Source organism: Lithobates pipiens, unplaced genomic scaffold, assembly GCF_037356315.1.
Source record: "Lithobates pipiens isolate NorthernLeopardFrog02 unplaced genomic scaffold, aLitPip1_a1.2 Scaffold_18, whole genome shotgun sequence".
Classification (NCBI taxonomy): Eukaryota; Metazoa; Chordata; class Amphibia; order Anura; family Ranidae; genus Lithobates; species Lithobates pipiens.
This window is the reverse complement of record NW_027507758.1, coordinates 159,566,887-159,587,489: the sequence shown is the minus strand read 5'-3', so window position 1 is coordinate 159,587,489 and position 20,603 is coordinate 159,566,887. Positions and strand designations below refer to the sequence as shown.

Here is a 20,603-nt window from a genome sequence, read left to right as displayed (position 1 = left end):
GCTGAACACGTGCACTCAACTTCTTTGGTCGACCATGGCGAGGCCTGTTCTAAGTGGAACCTGTCCTGTTAAACTGCTGTATGGTCTTGGCAACTGCGCTGCAGCTCAGTTTCAGGGTCTTGACAATCTTCTTATAGCCCATGACATCTTTCTGTAGAGCAACAATTCTTTTTTTCAGATCCTCAGAGAGTTCTTTGCCATGAGGTGCCATTATGAACTTCCAGTGACCAGTATGAGAGAGTGAGAGTGATAACACCAAATTTAACACACCTGCTCCCCATTCACACCTTAGACATTGTAACACGAACAAGTCAAATGACACAGTTGGAGGGAAAACGGCTAGTTGGGCCCAATTTGGACATTTTCACTTAAGGGTGTACTCACTTTTGTTGCCAGTGGTTTAGGCTGTGTGTTGAGTTCTTGGTAATAGCCTGTAGAGTAATTCTTTGGTAATAGCCTGTAGAGATCCTCCTTTGCTTCCTTTATCCAATGCAGGTTTATGGGACACTGCTATGGAACACAGGACACTTGCTCCTCCCCAGCTCAGAGGCCACTATTTTCTCCTGGTATGCTCAAAGACTCTCCTCATATACATCATGTGTATGTGGGATATGACAGAGGCATGCAATAGCGCAATAACATTTTAAAAGGTTTTAATTACAAACAGAACTCCACATACATATAACTCACAGTTCAAATAAATAAAATTGCCTTTAAAGTGCTATAGTACTGAGGGGTGATAGAGGCACCTGTGATCTGGCTCTGCAACCTCGGTGTCATGGCATTTCCCCTATCCTATGCCAGCTCTGCAACATTTCCTGGTACCTTTCTCGTCAGCCGATCAAGCTTCTCCTACAGGATTGGTCACTCTTGTGACTTCCTCTGGGAATTCTGATTGGCTGATGTTTTTTCCATACTATATTTAGCGGCGATCACTGGCATTTACTTGTAGCCCTCTATTATAAGCTGAATACAGCCACCAACTGCTGCCAATATGTCGTAATCAGCAAACAACGGCGATCTAATGACTCTCCTACATTGACATCATAAGCTGTACCTTGTATATTGCCTCATAACCCCAGATATACATAAATTACAATGCAATCTTCTTTATATACTGCTAAATATGCTTAATATAGGGGCGATCACCGCCATTTTCTTGTAGTTCACTTGTTATAGATAAATTGAGTCACCGAGTGCCGCCATTTTCTTGAAGCCCATCATTATTAATTAGAGAATGGCAGCAGTCTGGTGACTCCCCTGCTCTGATGTCACAACTGTTAATATGCTGGAATAATGTACATGTATACATGATAGCCGTGTGTTTAGATCACCATGTTCACACATGCACATGAATAGCTTTTATATGTAAGAGGGTGACATCTAGTGGTAACTTACGTAAACAACAAGGGTTTAGATCTTTCTTGAGCTAAAAAGTAATATTGCTGGAGAACCTGATACTGATAATATTACACCCGTACTGTAACTGCTCAATAACTGCACTTATCAATACTATAATAACAGACATATCCAAAAATGTAAGTTTTGTAAAATATATAAAAAATGCAGCACAACCTTAACATATAAGGCGGAATTATGAATGAAGACACAATTATCACATGGTTGATGTTAATGTAGACTTTTGAAGTTTTGGTTAAATACCTCATTAATGACTAATGCCCCGTACACATGGCCCGACTTTCCAACGGCAAAATCTGTTGGATTTTTTTACGACAGAATTTGGCCCAAACTTGTCTAGCATACACATGGTCACACAAAGTTGTCGGAAAATCCGATCGTTCTGAATGCGGTGACGTAGAACACGTACGACGGGACTATAAACGAGCAAGTAGCCAATAGCTTTCATCTTGTAATTTATTCTGAGCATGTGTGGCACTTTGTCCGTTGGAATTGTCTACACATGATCGGAATTTAAACAGAAATTCAGACGGAAAAAGTCAGATGTAGCCCACACATGATCGGATTTTCCGACAACATGATCCGATCGCACAAATATAGTCTTTTACTGGATACATGCATTTGTTGAATTCTCTACACACTATTGGAAAAAGTCAGATCAGATTTTATTGTTGGAAAATTTTAGATCCAGCTCTCAAACTTTTTCCGTCTGAAATTCCGATGGAAAAAGTCCTATAGACTCTCAAACTTTGTGTGTCGGAAATTCAGACGGAAAAAGTCCGATGGAGCCCACTCTCAAACTTTGTGTGTCGGAAATTCAGACGGAAAAAGTCAGATGGAGCCCACACACGATCGGGTTTTCCGACAACATGATCTGATCGCACATTTTGCATTGGAAAGTCCAATCGTGTATACAGGGCATTATTGTAATTCACGGAGAACGATCACTTTAATTCTATATATATATATATATATAGACTGTTGTTGTTTAGTTGAAAATATCTCACTAAGGACTGAATGCAATTCACGGGGCACAAGCACTTTATATTTATATTTTCCTTTTATATGTTGTTACGCTTTACACATTTATGCTATATATAGTCTTTTACTGGATATATGCATTTGTTGAATTCTCTACACACGATCGGAAAAAGTCCGATCTGATTTTGTTGTCGGAAAATTTTAGATCCAGCTCTCAAACTTTTTCTGTCTGAAATTCCGATGGAAAAAGTCCGATAGAGCCCACACACGATTGGATTTCCCGAACAACATAATCCGATCAGACTTTTTCTGTCGGAATTTCCAACCGTGTGTACAGGGCATTAGGCAAAAAAAAAATCTGACTATGCATTCCCCACAATCTGAGCAACCAAAATGCATACCTAAGATAAATTAAGTTTCATGAAGTTATTCATTAGAGTACCTTAAAAATTTGGATGTTTTTGTATAAGAAATCAAATTCCTCTTTCTACAGTTTATTAAGATAAGGCACATCTTGCTAGTTAACTCCTTATACAGTATTTTATCATGCCTTTTTACAGTTTTTTGTTTTTTTTTTGCAATTCCTTTGTCTTTTTACAGTTTAAAGACAACTCTTTAATCATTTTGGCAACATCTATTTAATTTGTCATTGACCCCAATGTGCCCGAATTACGATTTTTTTATAATGGAATTTCTACTTGACTGAAATTACAAAAATACCAACATTTGTTTTACTAATGTTCAAGATCAATCATCTTCATATTTAAAATACCATCTTATGCTATTGAATTTGCTCTAAAAACAGAATCTGATCATCCCCTGCACATGAACATGCAGTTGTCTCATCTCTTTTTAAAGGCTACCACAGGGTCAAAAAAAATTCTATCCAACTTTTCCATGGACTTGCCCCCGTCTGACTGTCTGATCCACTTTCTGCCTGTTTAGTATGTCATAATCTATAAATCACTGCTGCAAGTAAATCCTTTGTAGTTTTATCAAGTGCCTTCAAATCCTTTCGTTTTGACTCCCTGGATCATTTTACTTTAGAACACAGTGTATAAAACATTCAAAATATACAAAAATTGGGAGGCCGGGGATAGCCTGGTAGCTTGAAAAGTTTTATGCAAACTTGTTGTAGTGAATTGGTTTCTTATTCTTTATTATACACAAAGTACTTTCTTCTAGTGTTTGTCATTCATTTAGAAAACTATGAAACAATCTGCCTTTTTCTGCTAGCTGTCTTACAGTCGTGTTTTCATTAAAAGGCAGATTGTACAGTACATTAATATAGTCAAGCTTTACCTCTTAATAACTGGGAACAGATCCCCTTTGTGACTATAGTAAATCAGACTGGGGTTTGAAACATTTTTATATACTGTATTAGGCATGCAGTAAAGTGCTTAAGCACAATCTGTATTGACAGCAAGGAACAAAGGAGGATAGAAATGAATGTGTAATTAAAGGGGTTGTAAAGGTTTGTTTTTTATTTTCTAAATAGGTTCCTTTAAGCTAGTGCATTGTTGGTTCACTTACCCTTTCCTTCGATTTCCCTTCTAAATGTTTTTTTTTTCTTTGTCTGAATTTCTCACTTCCTGTTTCTCCTCAGTAAACTTCACACCATCATCCGAGTGGTGTTTAGTCAGCCAGAACAGCTTACTGAACAGCTTACTGAGGAAGAACAGGAAGTGAGAAATTCAGACAAAGTAAACAAAGAAAAAAACATTTAGAAGGGAAATTGAAGAAAAGGGTAAGTGAACCAACAATGCACTAACTTAAAGGAACCTATTTAGAAAATAAAAAACAAACCTTTACAACCCCATTAAGGCCAAAACTTTTTATTTTTGTGGGATAGAGTGGAGAGGGATTAGAACACCTTTCAGATTTGTATTGCTGTCTGTGCCCCCCTTAGGGATATTTACCCTCTTCATTTGTTCTGTTTACCAATCATTGAAAGTGAAAGTCTTAAAATCTGTATTTTATATTTACCTTTACCTGATAAATCTTCCAATGGGGACACTAGTTCTGGCTGGTGACCCTGGTGCCACCCTGGGATTCCCTGGCTTTAAAATTATTTTCTCTTGCTTCCTGTTTAGGCTATGGAACAGGAAGTAGAGGGCAATCTCCACTATGGGACACAGATAGCAAAAGAAAACTTACAGGGGTTATACCCTCCCTTATGCTAACCAAAATGAAATAAAAAAAATGGTTTGCCTTTAGTTACATTTTAAATTAAGGCCGCGTACACACGCGCGGACTGTTCGCCCAACTTTGTCCGCTGAACAGTGTTTGGGCGGACAGTCCGCTCGTGTGTGGGCTTTCAGCGGACAGTTTCAGCGGACAGTTTGACGAACAAGGTTTTTCGGAAATTCCGTAAAACTGTCCGCTGAAACCTTGTTTCAGCGAACAGTCCGCTCGTGTGTAGGCTTGTTCGTCAAACAAAGTTGCGCGCATGCTCAGAAAGGATTTTCACGCCGAAAGTTATAATGCAGTGTATAGGACGTCGTATTTTTCGTCCCGTCGTACGTGCCGTTCACGTCATCGCGCACGGTTTCAGCAAACTGTTCGTTCGTCGTGTGTGGCCATGTCCGTCCATGCTAATTTTGAGCGGACTGTTTGCCGAAACTGTTTGACGGACAAAGTTGGGCGAACAGTCCGCGCGTGTGTACGCGGCCTTAGTGTGCAGGACAAAGTGACATTGTCTTTGCAAAGACCACTCCCCTCTCTTTGACCCCCTCCTTTACACTCAACTTGCTTAGGCCAGCCATATATGGAGCAAAGTTCTTTCCTGCAACCACGAGTTGCAAGAAAGAAATTTGCACAATTCCCCCATCAACACAGATAGCGTTGACAGGGGAATCAGCAATTGCATTCTCCTGGCAGGAGGGCAGGGGAAGCCATCCCCGCAGGAGAGATGACAGTGATTATCGCTAGTGGTTATAGCAGCCTCTAGAGATAAATACAAGAAAATCCAGCAGGCAGGTTGTATCCAAGATGATCGGTCGATCAACTTGGTACATTCAGCCTACCCATTAACGGTTTGAATCTTGGCCGGTTCAGTAGGAATCAGATTCGAACAGTGTATGGCTGGCCTTCCATTCCCTTACTGATCCTATCTATGCTGCAGCTGGCACTGAAATAATTGATGGTGGCAAGTACAAGAGGGTTGGAGAATAGGGGACTATTTGCAGAAACACTGACCATCTGCCCTCATTGGGAAGGTGACAGTGTCTTTTTAACTGTGTCTGGGTACTGCTTTTACGGGTGATAACTGCTAAATGGCATTGATCCCTGGGTGGTAATTGATGTGGTCAGCTTTCAAACATTTCACGGTGTTCTTAAACAAAACTTAGAAACAGAGTAAGGACAAGCACAGAATGTATTTAGAGGGACTCTCCCACATATCACTCAGACTCCTAGGCATTTTCAGCTGTGTTCTTTTTATTGTGCTCTTCTGTGTAGTCCAACTGGCAGTAGTTCAAGATAATGTGCCTATAGTGTCAAATCTGGCCAGATGCTACAGGCCACATTAAATTCAGTGTAATGTAGCACAAACTGGATGCTATACCAAATGCTTGAGAGTTGGGGAGTAATTTAGCCATTTTTACTGACCCAGAAGTTGTGGATGCCTGTTAAAGCAGAGTTCCACCCAAAAGAGGAACTTCTGCTTAATTGCTTCCTCTGCCCTCCGGTGCCCCACCGGTGTCAGATTTGGCACCTTTCGGGGGAGGGGGGAACAGGGACCCATTTTGGACAGGTCCCCTTTCCCACTTTCCAGGAGACCGGGCCGCGGCCTGATCTCCCGGAAGTTTGGCCCCCTCCCCTTTCCTTCACCGCTGGGCCAATCAGTAAGCTCAGCACATGCGCAGTAGGGAGCTGGCCGTGAAGCCGAAAAGGCTAAACTGCCAGGTTCCCTTACCTGGAATGGCGGCGAATGCACCCAACATTCGATCCGAAGATTGGCTGGGGTGCCAACATCATGGGCTCCCTGGACAGGTAAGTGCCCATAAAGTAAAAGTCAGCAGCTACAGTATTTGTAGCTGCTGACTTTAAAAATGTTTTCCCCAAGGTGGAACCCTGCTTTAACCTCCCTAGCGGTAATTCCAAGTCTGGCTCGGGCTGCAATTTCAGTACCACGAGCGGTAACTCCGATCCAGACTCAGGATCGCATCGCTGGATACAGGGAGAGGTTACTTACCTTATCCCCTGGATCCAGCGATGTCCTCCACGCTGTGTGTGTGAGCCGTCCTCCGCTCGATTCACACAGTGCCCGAGTGCCGAAGAGCTCCGTTCCCTGCGACGTTACGACACACGGGAGCGGAGATTGGCGCCAAATTCAAAAAAGTAAAAATACACAAAACACATACAGTACTGTAATCTTACAGATTACATTACTGTATAAAAAAATACACATCCCCTTTGTCCCTAGTGGTCTGTCCAGTGCCCTGCATGCACTTTTATATTATAAATACAATTTTTTCTGCCTGGAATTTGGAGATTGTCCATAGAAACCAAAAAGTGTCCCTTTATGTCAAAAGTGATTTTAGACCAACTAGAAAACAGCGATAATAAATTAGAATCACTTGCAGAATTGAGCGATAGAGATTTGTGGGGAAATTCATCATCAAACACTAAATCTAATGACAGCGACAATTCTGCAAATGAGCAAATTTCTGTGTTTTTGGATTTGATTACATTATTGAATAATTTTTTTTATTAAAATCCCTTTTATTATTTATTATATTATAAACTTTATCATATCCGGGATGTCTACTAGACTCTTGTTTGAACAGATTTAAGAGAGTTATTCCTAAGGCCGCGTACACACGGGCGGACTGTTCGCCCAACTTTGTCCGCTGAACAGTGTTTGGGCGGACAGTCCGCTCGTGTGTGGGCTTTCAGCGGACAGTTTCAGCGGACAGTTTGACTAACAAGGTTTTACGGAATTTCCGAAAAACTGTCCGCTGAAACCTTGTTTCAGCGAACAGTCCGCTCGTGTGTAGGCTTGTTCGTCAAACTAAGTTCCGCGCATGCTCAGAAAGGATTTACACGCCGAAAGTTATAATGCAGTGTATAGGACGTCGTATTTTTCGTCCCGTCGTACGTGCTGTTCACGTCATCGCGCACGGTTTCAGCAAACTGTTCGTCCGTCATGTGTGGCCATGTCCGTCCATGCTAATTTTGAGCGGACTGTTTGCCGAAACTGTTTGACGGACAAAGTTGGGCGAACAGTCCGCGCGTGTGTACGCGGCCTTAGAATTACATGCCTACAATATAAAACGCCAAATTTCCATGCAAAATAATTGTACCGCTTTCAGCACCTAAAATCAGAAATAATCATACCGCTAGGGAGGTTAAGTGATTTGTTTTTAAGAAGAACTCAAGGCATATTTAAAAGACCTACATTAATGCAGCTCTGCATTCAGTAGTACCTTTTTATTGCAAGTAGTCTAGAAACCTGAGTTTGACATGGTATTGGGATCTTGCAGTCACCCGTACAACATGGCTCAACTCAGGGAGAAGAATTGCAAGGGGCCAGTTAGTTATGATGCAGTGCTCATACAAGAAGAGAACTGACAGAGAGATGAGCTCATCAGTCGTCTTCTTTTCATTCACTGTCCAGTCACAGGTCTGGGACAGTGACAAGACAATTAGTATTAATCATTTCGGAAGAGAAAAAGCAGGTCTCCTGCCCTGTCAGAAAAGGCTAGGCTTTGTGATGGGGCTGTGTAAATCTCAGAACTTGAACAGAAACACAAACAAAACAACTCACTTATGCATATTTCTTCTGTGTAATTAGTTATTTGCCAGATCAGCTTTCATACCCTTGTGAAAAGGGTCCTGAAGTGAATCCGTACAAGTCAATGTATGTGCAGATGCCTCTTGATACCTATATTTAAAGGATATCTAAAGCTATAAGTATTCTATTTCATTTTGGATAGAATAGAAAAAGTAGACTTCTGTCAGGTTTCCATCTGTCTGTGTCCCTGGTGTGGAGATTCACTCTATTTGGTTTAAGGGCCATAGTAACTAAGATAAGAAAAATGATTGGTTATCTAAAAGGTTACAGTTGTCACCTGAACAGGGAATGAGGAGAAAGCTTCCATCGCCTGTTTTCCCGACATACAACTAAAAAGGGATTACATAATTCACTTGCAGAGATTTCCTTTTAACTAAAGTGATTTTAAACATACAGTGGAGTTGATTTACTAAAACTGAAGAGTGGAAAATCTGGTGCAGCTCTGCATGGTAGCCAATCAGTTTCAAACTTGTTCAATTAAGCTTTGACAAAAAAAAAAAATCTGGAAGCTGATTGGTTTCTATGCAGAGCTGCACTAGATTTTACACTCTCCAGCTTTAGTAAGTCAACCTCATATTTGACTGCTGTGCACAACTCACCCTCTGTATTTACAAAGATCACAAAAGATCACATGGTCTCTCTCTACCAAAAGTACCTCCAGTATTTACACATCATTAGAAACTATAGACAGTCTAATGTTTTCACTTTGTCTAATAGACTTGGAGTAAAATAAGAGAATCATATATAAATCCAAATTCTACATACTGTAGAAACAAGGTTTTTAAACCTTTAGGGCTTGTGCACACTTCGCTAAATTTATAACGCTTACCAAATGCTCCTATAGTTTTAGTACGGGCATTAGACTTGTATTAATGAGCTTTAGTGTGGGCATTAGACTGGCATCAATAAGCTTTAGTGTGGGCGTTAGACTGTTTTTCTTACAAGAGTTAATGATGATTAAAAAAAAACTCTCCAAACGCCTTATGCACAGTTTTGAACCATTTGATGAGCGCTAAGGCGCATTAAAACTGCTCCACAATGGAAATTTACATGAAATAAACACATTTAAACACCCCACAACCGCATCACAAACGCCTGTCAGAGCGTTTGCGAAGCATTACCATAGGCTTGAATGGGAGGCATTGAAAGTTTACAAATGCCTCCTGACTCAACATGAGGCTTCCATTTTGAAGCACAGCATGCTAAAGCTTCATGTTTTGATAATGTGAACAGCACTGTGTGCTGTCCATTGTATCATTTGTATAGGCATTCGAGGGGTGTTTTTAACACCCCTAAAATGACTTATTTTAATGCCAGTGTGAACTACTTAACAAGCCTTAAAGCGGAGTCCCACTCAAAAGTGGAATTTCTGCTTATCCGTCTCCTCCCTCCCTCTGGTGCCACATTTGGCTCCTTTCAGGGGGGAGGTGGGAATGGTTCCCCACTTACGGAAATAGCGCCACAGCGCCGTCTCTCAGAAGTTTGGCCCCCTCCTCCTTCCTCCGCTGACGGACCAATTAGAAAGCGCAGCACGCTTTGCGCATGCACAGTAGGGGACTGGCTGTGAAGCCGAAAGGCTTCACTACCGAGTTTCCTTACCAGGAATGACGGTGGCGGCTGCACCCATCAGCTGATCCAAAGATGGGTTGGGATGCCAACATTGCGGACTCCCTGGACAGGTAAGTGTCCATATATTAAAAGTCAGCATCTGCAGTATTTGTAGCTGTTGACATTAAATTTTTTGTGGTGGGGCTGGACCTCCTCTTTAACAAGTTATGACAAGATATTATTTGCTATCAAGTATATATTATCTCTAACCATTTCCTTCTCTTATTTGCTCCCTGTTTGTTAAATATACAATGGAAAGCATTTTGTTGTATCTGTTCAATATCTGTTGATCTTTCCAATAATCCAGTATTGTCCTGTATCCCGTACACTCTGAAATCACATTTTAAGCGATGTTATGAGAAAGTATATTAGAAACAACCCCCATATGTTAAGAAACAAAAGGGGGGGGGTGTTCTGCTGTAGTCCTGTCCTAGGGTAACAGTGAGTGTGTGTTGTCACCCTAGTACAGGAACTGTGTTACTGGCTGGATCACTGGGTGAATATAGGGATAAAATCTTCAAAAAAGAAATCCTTAGGGGCAAATTTATAAATTAGTAGATATCACCTTTATTAATCACATGCCGACTCGCTCCTGTAGATATACGTCGGCAGAATGGCATGGCTGGGCAAAGTAACGCACCCGTACGTTACATTGAATTTCTCGCCATGTACATGCGCACACCTGCCACAAGCTCCGTGAATGTGCCTGCGATCGTGTCACAGAGCTGAAGGACGATGTAAACACAGCATATCCTCGTTCTGCCTAGTGATAAGACACCGATCGTCTGCTCCCTGTCATCAGGAGCAGCGATCAGTGTCATGTCACTGCTAGCCCATCCTCAGACAGTTATAAATACTCCCCAGGACACACGTAACCCCTTCCCGCCCCCTAGTGGTTAACCCCTTTACTGCTAGTGGCATTTTTACAGTAATCAATGCAATTTTATAGAATTGATCGCTGTATTAATGCCAATGGTCCCAAAAATGTGTCAAAATTGTCCGATGTGTCCACCATAATATCGCAATCACGATAAAAAACCCTGATCTCCATTACTGTTAAAAAAAGTACCAAAAATATGTCGAAGAATACATATCGGCCTAAACTTAGGAAAAAAAATGTTTTTTTATATATTTTTGGGGGGATATTTATTATAGCAAAAAGTAAAAAATAATGAGTTTTTTTTTTCAAAATTGCTGCTCTTTTTTTGTTTATAGAGCAACAAATAAAAACCGCAGAGGTGATCAAATACCACCAAAAAAACGCTCTAATGGGTAAAAAAGGACATTAATTTTGTTTGGGTACAACATTGCACGACCGCGCAACTGTCAGTTAAAGCGACACAGTGCCGAATCGCAAAAGTGCTCTGGTCAGGAAGGGGGTAAATCCTTCCGGGGCTGAAGTGGTTAAACATTTACTGCCAATTAATTATTTACTGTATTTTAGCCTAGGTTCACACTGACTGTGGGAATGAAATCGTACGAGTTCAGCTGAATGATTTAATTCTTGCATGTCAATCCCGACTTTGGGGGCGATTTCAGAGACATCTGTGTGTGTTTCGGTGGTGTTGCACCGATTCGGATGCTGACAATTGACACCAATTTGGCATGCGATTAGACATGTTAAATCGCATGCCAAATTGCATCAATGTGAACCAGAGCTTAAACATGCACCAGGAAGTTACACCTGCAGTGAATACTTGGTGAGTGTCACTGTTTTAGAAAATATATACTCCTAAAGCAGACAACATTGTTCTTGGATTTTGGTTTTCTCCACTTTATAGTTCAAAAAGGGGTTTAAAACATAAATACTATTCACACTAATATGATAATAAAAAAGTAATAATTCATATATTGTTCTAAATATAAATATAAAAATGGGATATTCACAGTTATGTGTTTTACATTGATAAAGTAATATAAATTTAAACTTGTAACTCAAATTGAAACATGTTCAGAAAAGATGCATACACAGATAGACTGGTCTGTTTAAAATACAAATATAGAAAAGCAAACACATGATAATAAAATGAAAAAGAAAAGCATAGTTATACAATTGTCGCCAAAATAATAATGAAAATACATTCAACTCCGGATCTATTAACCACTACAGATCCGCGCTATTGCCAAATGACGGCATTAGCGCGGACCTACATTTCCGGGACTACGTCTATTGACGTTGTCCCGGTTACGAGCGGCCTGCGCGCCCCCTGAGGGGCGCGCGCGGCGCGCTCTGTGATCGGCGAGTCCGTGAGACTCGCCTGATCACCGATCCGTGTAAGGGGTCGATCCCGACCCCTTATCACGTGATCAGCTGTCAGCCAATGACAGCTGATCATGTGATAGAACGGAGCCGGTAATCGGCTATTATTCCTCCTCGCGCTGACAGCGCGAGGAGAGAAAAAAAAAGCCGATCACCGGCGGCCGTGATCGGGACATCAGTCCCGATCACGGCCATCAATACAAGGGACCACCTGCCACCTGCCTGTGCCCACCTGCCTCCCGCAGTGCCATCCTGAAGTAAAATAAAAGCAAAAGTAAGTGCCCCCCGTCAGTGCCCCCCGTCAGTGCCCATAGTGCCCACAGTGCCACCCACAGTGCCACCCACAGTGCCACCCCACAGTGCCACCCACAGTGCCACCCAATCTGCCTCAAAGGTGCTGCACCCCAGTGCCGCCCATCAGTGCCCAGCAGTGCCGCCCATCTGTGCCCAGCAGTGCCGCCCATCAGTGCCCAGCAGTGCCACCTATCAGAGCCACCTATCAGTGCCACCTATCAGTGCCCATCAGTCCCATCTATCTGTGGTACCTATCAGTGCCCATCCGTGCCACCCATCCGTGCCACTTATCCGTGCCACCCATCCGTGCCATCTTATCTGTGCCCATCTTTGCCCATCAGTGCCGCCTTATCTGTGCCCATCGGTGCCGCCTTATCTGTGCCTATTAGTGCCGCCTTAACTATGCCTATCAGTGCCCACCGGTGCAGCCTATCAGTGCCCACCAATGCAGCCCATTAGTGCCCACCAATGCAGCCCATCAGTGCCCACCAATGCAGCCTATCAGTGCCGCCTAATCAGCGCACTTCAATGAAGGAGAAAAATGACCCGTTTGCAAAATTTTATAACAAACTATTAAAACATGATTTTTTTTTTTTGCATCTTTTTTTGTTTGTTTAGCAAAAAATAAAACTCCGAGCTGTAACTAAATACCACCAAAAGAAAGCTCTATTTGTGGGAAAAAAATGATAAAAATTTCATTTGGGTACAGTGTTGTATGCCTGCGCAATTGTCATTCAAAGTGCATCAGCGCTGAAAGCTGAAAATTGGTCTGGGACTGAGGGGGGTTTAAGTGCCCAGTAAGCAAGTGGTTAATCATGTCCTTCAATACAAAGCACCAAAGGCAATCAATGTGAACTTCAATATTAAGGGTCTTATTCATCTCAAGGAAAGGAAAGTTTAGTGTATATCCTAAGAGAGGGTAATGCTCCACATCCAAAAGTAATTGTATCATCAAGCTGCAACACCCCCGCTGTCTACTCCGTACCCACCAAAAAAGAACAAGATTACAGTTGTAAAGAACAATTCATCATCCTAATGAACAAAACAGACTTTTTGACAGAAATGTACTTGGGAAAAGCTGTATGTTGTCAGGTAGCGATTTGATAGCCACACAGGTCTTTTTGAACTACAGACTGGAGACCATTGCTATATACAGTGCCTTGAAAAAGGATTCGTACCCCTTGAAATTTTCCACATTTTATCATGCTACAACCAAAATTGTAAATATATTTTATTGGGATTTTATGTGATAGACCAACACAAAGTGACACATAATTTTGAAGTGAATGGTTTTCAATTCTTTTTACAAATAAATATTTGAAAAGTGTGGCGTGCATTTGCATTCAACCTCCTTTACTTTGATATCCCTATCTAATATCTAGTGGAACCCGCCTTCAGAAGTCACTTAATTATTAAATAAAGTCCACCTGTGTGTAATTTAATCTCAGTATAAATAAAGCTGTTCCGTGAAGCCCTCAGAGGTTTGTCAGTGAACCTTAGCGAACAAACGGCATCATGAAGGCCAAGAAACACACCAGACAGGTCAGGAATAAAGTTGTGGAGAAGTTTAAAGCAGGGTTAGGTTATACAAAAAATATCCCAAGCTTTGAACATCTCAGGGAGCACTGTTCAATCCATCATCTGAAAATGGAAAGAGTAATGCACAACTGCAAACCTACATGGCCGTGCACCTAAACTGACAGGCCAGGCAAGGAAAGCATTAATCAGCGAAGCAGCCAAGAGGCCCATGGTAACTCTGGAGGAGCTGTAGAGATCCACAGCTCAGGTGGTATAATCTGTCCACAAGACAATGATTAGTCATGCACTCCACAAATCTGGCCTTTATGGAAGAGCGGCGAGAAGAAAGCCACTGGTGAAAGAAAGCCATAAAAAGTCACGTTTGCAGTTTGCGAGAAGCCATGTGGGGGAGACAGCAAACATGTGGAAGAAGGTGTTTTGGTGAGAAGAGACCAAATTTGAACTTTTGCGCCTAAAAGCTACGTGTGGCGGAAAACTAACATTGTACATCATCCAGAACACACAATGCCCACCGTGAAACATGGTGGTGGCAGTACCATGTTGTGGGGATGCTTTTCTTCAGCAGGGACAGAGAAGCTGGCCAGAGTTGATGGGGAGATGGATGGTGCCAAATACAGGGCAATCTTAGAAGAAAATCTGTAAAAGACTTGAGACTGGGGTGGAGGTTTGCCTTTCAGAAGGACAACGACCATAAACATACATCCAGAGCTACAATGAAAAGGTTTAGATCAAAGCGTGGTCATGTGTTAGAATGGCCAAGTCAAAGTCCAGACCTAAATCCAATTGAGAATCTGTGGCAAGACTAGAAAAATTGCTGTTCAAAGATGCTCTCCATCCAATCTGACAGAGCTTGAGCTATTTTGCAAAGAAGAATGGGCAAAAAATGTCACTCTCTATATGTGCAAGGTTGGTAGAGACATCGCCAAAAAGACTTTTAGCTGTAATTGCAGCGAAAGGTGGTTCTACAAAGTATTGACCCGGGAGGCTGAATACAAATGCACACCACACTTTTCAGATCTTTATGTGTAAAAAAAATGTGAAAAACATTTATCATTTTCCTTCCATTTTACAATTATGTGCCACTTTGTGTTGGTCTAGCACATAAAATCACAATAAAATACACTTACGTTTTTGGTTGTAACATGACAAAATGTGGAAAATTTCAAGGGGTATGAATACTTGTTCAAGGCACTGTAGGTTTCATGTTTTACAAAATCTAGCAGTGCAACATCTATCCTCACGTGTAGCACATTAGTAAATTAAAATGTTATTGATATAAAACATTCATAAAAAAAATGCATAAGCGTTCAAAAGAAAGCTTGGAAATGTCTTACTTACACATCTGTCTTCAGATCCACATGCAATAAATCTCCCACAAGGACTGATGGCAATACCACAGGGGAGGTGCCTGTTCACGTGACCTTCAAAACGACGAACACACCTGATAGGTAAAGCAAAATAAAACATGATTTTGATATGAGCAAAAATAAATGGTATACCTAGCAAGTAAGAACAGAGTAGAGAAAAGGAACAAAGGGATTGGATTTAGCAACTTGAAAGGCAACTTCCACTTGTTTTGAATTTCAACCAGTAAGTAACATCAGTAAAACCAGATAGAATCACATAACTAAAATACTGTATAGATAATGTAGTTAATTGATAAGAATGTAAAATATTTGAAAAGGTAAGCAAGATTTAAAAAAAAAAAAACATTTATGTAATATTTTTGTCACTTATACAAAACATTATGGCTTTGCTAGATCAAAATTTACAATAGAATGGACTATATAGAACACGTCTATATGATTGCTTAACCACTTCAGCCCCGGACCAATTGTCAGCCTAAGGACCAGAGGTCTTTTTACAATTTCGCACTGCACTGCTTTAACTGGTAATTGCGCGGTCATGCAATGTTGTACCCAAACGAAATTTGCGTCCTTTTCTTCCCACAAATAGAGCTTTCTTTTGATGGTATTTGATTGCATCTGCAATTTTTATTTTTTGCGATATAAATGAAAAAAGACCGAAAATTTCGAGAAAAAAGTATATTTTCTACTTTTTGTTATAAGAAAAATCGAATAAACTCAATTTTAGTCATACATTTAGGGCAAAATTTATTCAGCCACATGTCTTTAGTAAAAAATATAATTTATAATAAGCGTATATTTATTGGTTTGCGCAAAAGTTATAGCGTCTACAAACTAGAGTACATTTTCTGGAATTTACACAGCTTTTAATTTATGACTGCCTATCTCATTTCTTGAGGTGCTAAAATGGCAGGGCAGTACAAACCCCCCCCCCCCCAAATGACCCCATTTTGGAAAGTAGACACCCCAAGGAAATTGCTGAGGGGCATGTTGAGCCCATTGAATATTTTTTTTGTCCCAAATGATTGAATAATGACACAAAAAAAAACAAAAGTTTACAAAAAGTTGTCACTAAATGATATATTGCTCACATATGCCATAGTTATATGTGGAATTACACCCCAAAATATATTCTGCTGCTTCTCCTAAGTACGGGGATACCACATATGTGGGACTTTTTGGGAGTCTAGCTGTGTACGGCACCCGAAAACCAATCACTGCCTTCAGGATTTCTAAGGGTGCAAATTTTTGATTTCACTCCTCACTATCTATCACAGTTTCGAAGGCCATAAAATGCCATAATAACACAACCCCCCCCCCCCCCAAATGACACCATTTTGGAAAGTAGACACCCCAAGGAAATTGCTGAGGGGCATGTTGAGCCCATTGAATATTTTTTTTGTCCCAAGTGATTGAATAATGACACAAAAAAAAAAAAGGTTACAAAAAGTTGTCACTAAATGATATATTGCTCACACATGCCATAGTTATATGTGGAATTGCACCCCAGAATATATTCTGCTGCTTCTCCTGAGTACGGGGATACCACATATGTGGGACTTTGTGGGAGTCTAGCCGTGTACGGCACCCCGAAAACCAATCACTGCTTTCAAGATTTCTAAGGGTGCAAATTTTTGATTTCACTCCTCACTACCTATCACAGTTTCGAAGGCCATAAAATGCCAAAATAACACAAAACCTCCCCAAATGACCCCATTTTGGAAAGTAGACACCCCAAGGAAATTGCTGAGGGGCATGTTGAGCCCATTGAATTTTTTTTTTGTCCCAAGTGATTAAATAATGACACAAAAAGAAAAAAGGTTACAAAAAGCTGTCACTAAATGATATATTGCTCACATATGCCATAGTTATATATGGAATTGCACCCCAAAATATATTCTGCTGCTTCTCCTGAGTACGGAAATACCACATATGTGGGACTTTTTGGGAGTCTAGCCGCGTACAGCACCCCCGAAAACCAATCACTGCCTTCAGGATTTCTAAGGGTGCAAATTTTTGATTTCACTCCTCACTACCTATCACAGTTTCGAAGGCCGTAAAATGCCAAAATAGCACAAAACCCCCCCAAATGACCCCATTTTGAAAGCAGACACCCCAAGCTATTTACTGAGAGGCTTGTTGAGTCCATGAAATATTTTATATTTTGCCACAAGTTGCAGGAATATTAAAAAATTTTATTTTTTTTGCACAAAGTTGTCACTAAATGATATATTGCTCACACATGCTAAGGGCATAAGTGAAATTACACCCCAAAATAAATTCTGCTGCTTCTCCCGAGTACGGGGATACCACATGTGGGGGACTTTTTGGGAGTCTAGCCACGTACGGGACCCCGAAAACCAAGCACTGCCTTCCGGATTTAAATATAAAACGCTACCAAAAAAACTGTTAGCGATCGCAGGGATCAGGCCTGACTCTGCGAACGCTGCAGTTATGTGTTTAGTGTTTTGTAAGTGACAGTGATCGATCGATACTGAACTTGGGTGGGCTGGGCGGGGGGGCAAAACGCAGGTGCTAGCAGGTATCTGGGCTGATCCCACTAACAATGCGTGTTTTAGGAACCCTAAACTGCTGGGGACGCTAGTATAGATCTGATCAGTCAGATATTGCTCTGTTCAGATACTATACCCCTACGGGAGGTGTATGCTTTGCGCGTGGGTGTTAGCGGTACTGGCACTAACCTAGCGCTGCCTGGGGCGACGCAGACCCTGACCCTAAAACCTAATTGATATCACCCGCCGGGTGATCGGGGGGTTAAACCTTTATTGGGTAATAAATGGTGGGTGCCCTGATGCTATAAAAAGCAAACTAACTAACCAGAGTCACCCTTAACACTTAAACGGGGATCACTGGTAAAAGGGTTAACTAGGGGCAATCAGGGGGTTAAAATCTTTATTAGGTAGTATACGGGGGTCCCTGGCGCTATATAAAAACCTGACAGGGAACCTTAATAACTAGCTGGCTAACCAGCGTCACCAGTGACACTTATACGGTGATCACTGGTGAAAGGGTTAACTAGGGACAATCAGGGGGTTAAAACCATTATTGGGTAGTATATGGGGGTACCTAGCGCTATAAAAACCTGGCGGTGAACCTAAAAAAATAACTAGCTACTTAGCGGCACCAGTGACACTAATGCAACGATCATAAAGATGCTCGCTTAGTGACACTGGCAAAAGGGGGTGAAAGGGTTAACTAGGGGCAATCAGGGGGTTCAAACCATTATTGGGTAGTATATCGGGGTACCTAGCACTATAAAAACCTGGCAGTGAACCTAAAAAAATAACTAGCTACCTAACGGCACCAGTGACACTAATGCAGTGATCAGAAAAACTATCGCTTAGAGATACTGGCAAAAGGGGGTGAAAGGGTTAACTAGGGGCAATCAGGGGGTTAAACCTTTATTGGGAGGGTAGGGGGCTACACTGGACCTAACACTTACTTCCCCTTACAGTTTTTACTGTCACAACTGACACTGAATGCAGTGATCAGTAAATAAATGATCACTGCAATCAGTGACACTGTGACTGGGAGGGGGAAGGGGGATCAGGGGGCGATCAGGGGGGTGATGGGGGGGGGGGTTGTGTGCCTATGTGTGCCTACATGTCAGTGTAGTGTTGGTGCACACTTACTTTCACTGTTCTCCTCGTAGTCTGGTCAAAAAGACCGCCTCGAGGAGAATGACATCACTTCCTCCCTGCCTGTGTTTACTATACACAGCGGGAGAAGCTTCTCATTCGCCAGGAGTGATCGAGAGGGGATGGCCAGAAACCAGCGGCCATCCCCTCATCCCAGTTCGCTCCTGCAGCGAAACGGACTGCCACATCCAGCGGGAGGGGGTCCGATCGGACCCCCCACCCGCTGGAAGGCGAGCACGTACATGTACCTGCTTGTGCCTGTCGGTGCCATTGCATTACATTGCCATGAGGCGGACCTTAAGTGGTTAAAGATATAAAACCAAAAAAAAAAAAAAGTTGTGTAAATCATCAAAACATTTTTAAAGAGGCCTTTTGGTATTTCCCTATTTTGTATATTACAGTATGTATTGTTGGTAATTGTATCATATGTATCTTTAGGCTAGATTCACAGCTATGTGTTTTAATGCAAATGCATTTCCACTGACATGTTAACATTAAACCACAAGGCAAAATGCATGCCTAAAAATTGAAAGGTGTGAATTTTTTCAAAATGTTTAATATGTAATTTCTGGTCTCCTGGGATTAACTGTATTGCTTTAGCTTGATCATATGAATCTTAGAAAAAATCTGTCAAAATTATATAATGTCATAATTTTTAATGAATGGTGACACTTCTTGTTAGACTCTATGCTTACATTTTACTAATAGTAATAAATCTTGGCAGTCTACACAATGTGTTTAATCATCCCACAATGTTATTTTTGTGAAGGTTTTATTTTATGGAGATGGCTTAATTCTGTAATATAGAAGGGTTTTAAAAAAATCCTGGTGTTCATGCATGCTGAAAGATGTGATCCATGCTTTGCAAATTACTAGTCTAGTCTTACATTATCATTATGCAGTATATAATGAAATCAGCAGATGCTGAAGAAGATGAAACTATTTTAACATACCAACTACAACAGCTGCAATCCTCTCTGATTGCTAAGATAGCACTAATTAGTTAGTAAAAATAACCACATATATATGACATCAAACTTCTCTGAAAAGCATGAACAACATGCGTTAAAAATGTGTTTCATCACATTTGGTAACAGTTAGGTTATTGAAGTAGATAAAATTGTCCTGTTGGATAAATGTTCCTAGATTTAGTGAGAAATTTGTAAAAGGTTAATGTGAGCCTAAAGGCCAATTCTGTTTTATATTCCTATCCTCCATGCCCTGTGGGTTAATATATCATATGTTTATATGTGTCTAGTTGGGCTTTAGGCAGCCAATATGACTTTACAAGGAGAGAGCTCCAACAAAGGCTGGGCCATAGGAGCAGAATTTTATTTTTTTTACAGGGGAAAGACTCTCACTGAGAAGAGACACAGATGGACCACGCTGCTTAATAAGGGATACATTGTATTAGAAAAATATATTTAATACAAAAGATCCTTGAAAAAAACAGAGTCCCTGGTGAAACATGTCGGACTTGGCATCATGATAGAGATGCTCTATGTGTCGCGGATGATGTATTTCATTGCGCTTGTGTATGCGCAGTTGATTGCCTGAAGCCAGTGGTGACTACTTTGGCTGAGACAAGTGGATGGTGGCCCAGAGGACTTGACATTTATATAGTGCTGACAGCAAACTTCTTACTGGAGCCCCACGGACCCCACTCAACAAACGGAGCA

The 20,603-nt window shown here is 41.2% G+C and overlaps 1 protein-coding gene across 1 annotated transcript in view; it reads right to left on the bottom strand.

Moving 5' to 3' along the window:
• WDR27 (WD repeat domain 27) overlaps positions 1 to 20,603 on the bottom strand; it is a 577,860-nt gene that overhangs the window by 194,719 nt on the left and 362,538 nt on the right. The window contains exon 23 of the mRNA XM_077486311.1: positions 15,237 to 15,339. Coding sequence (XP_077342437.1) covers positions 15,237 to 15,339 — 103 coding nt within the window. The remainder of the gene's footprint in view (positions 1 to 15,236; positions 15,340 to 20,603) is intronic.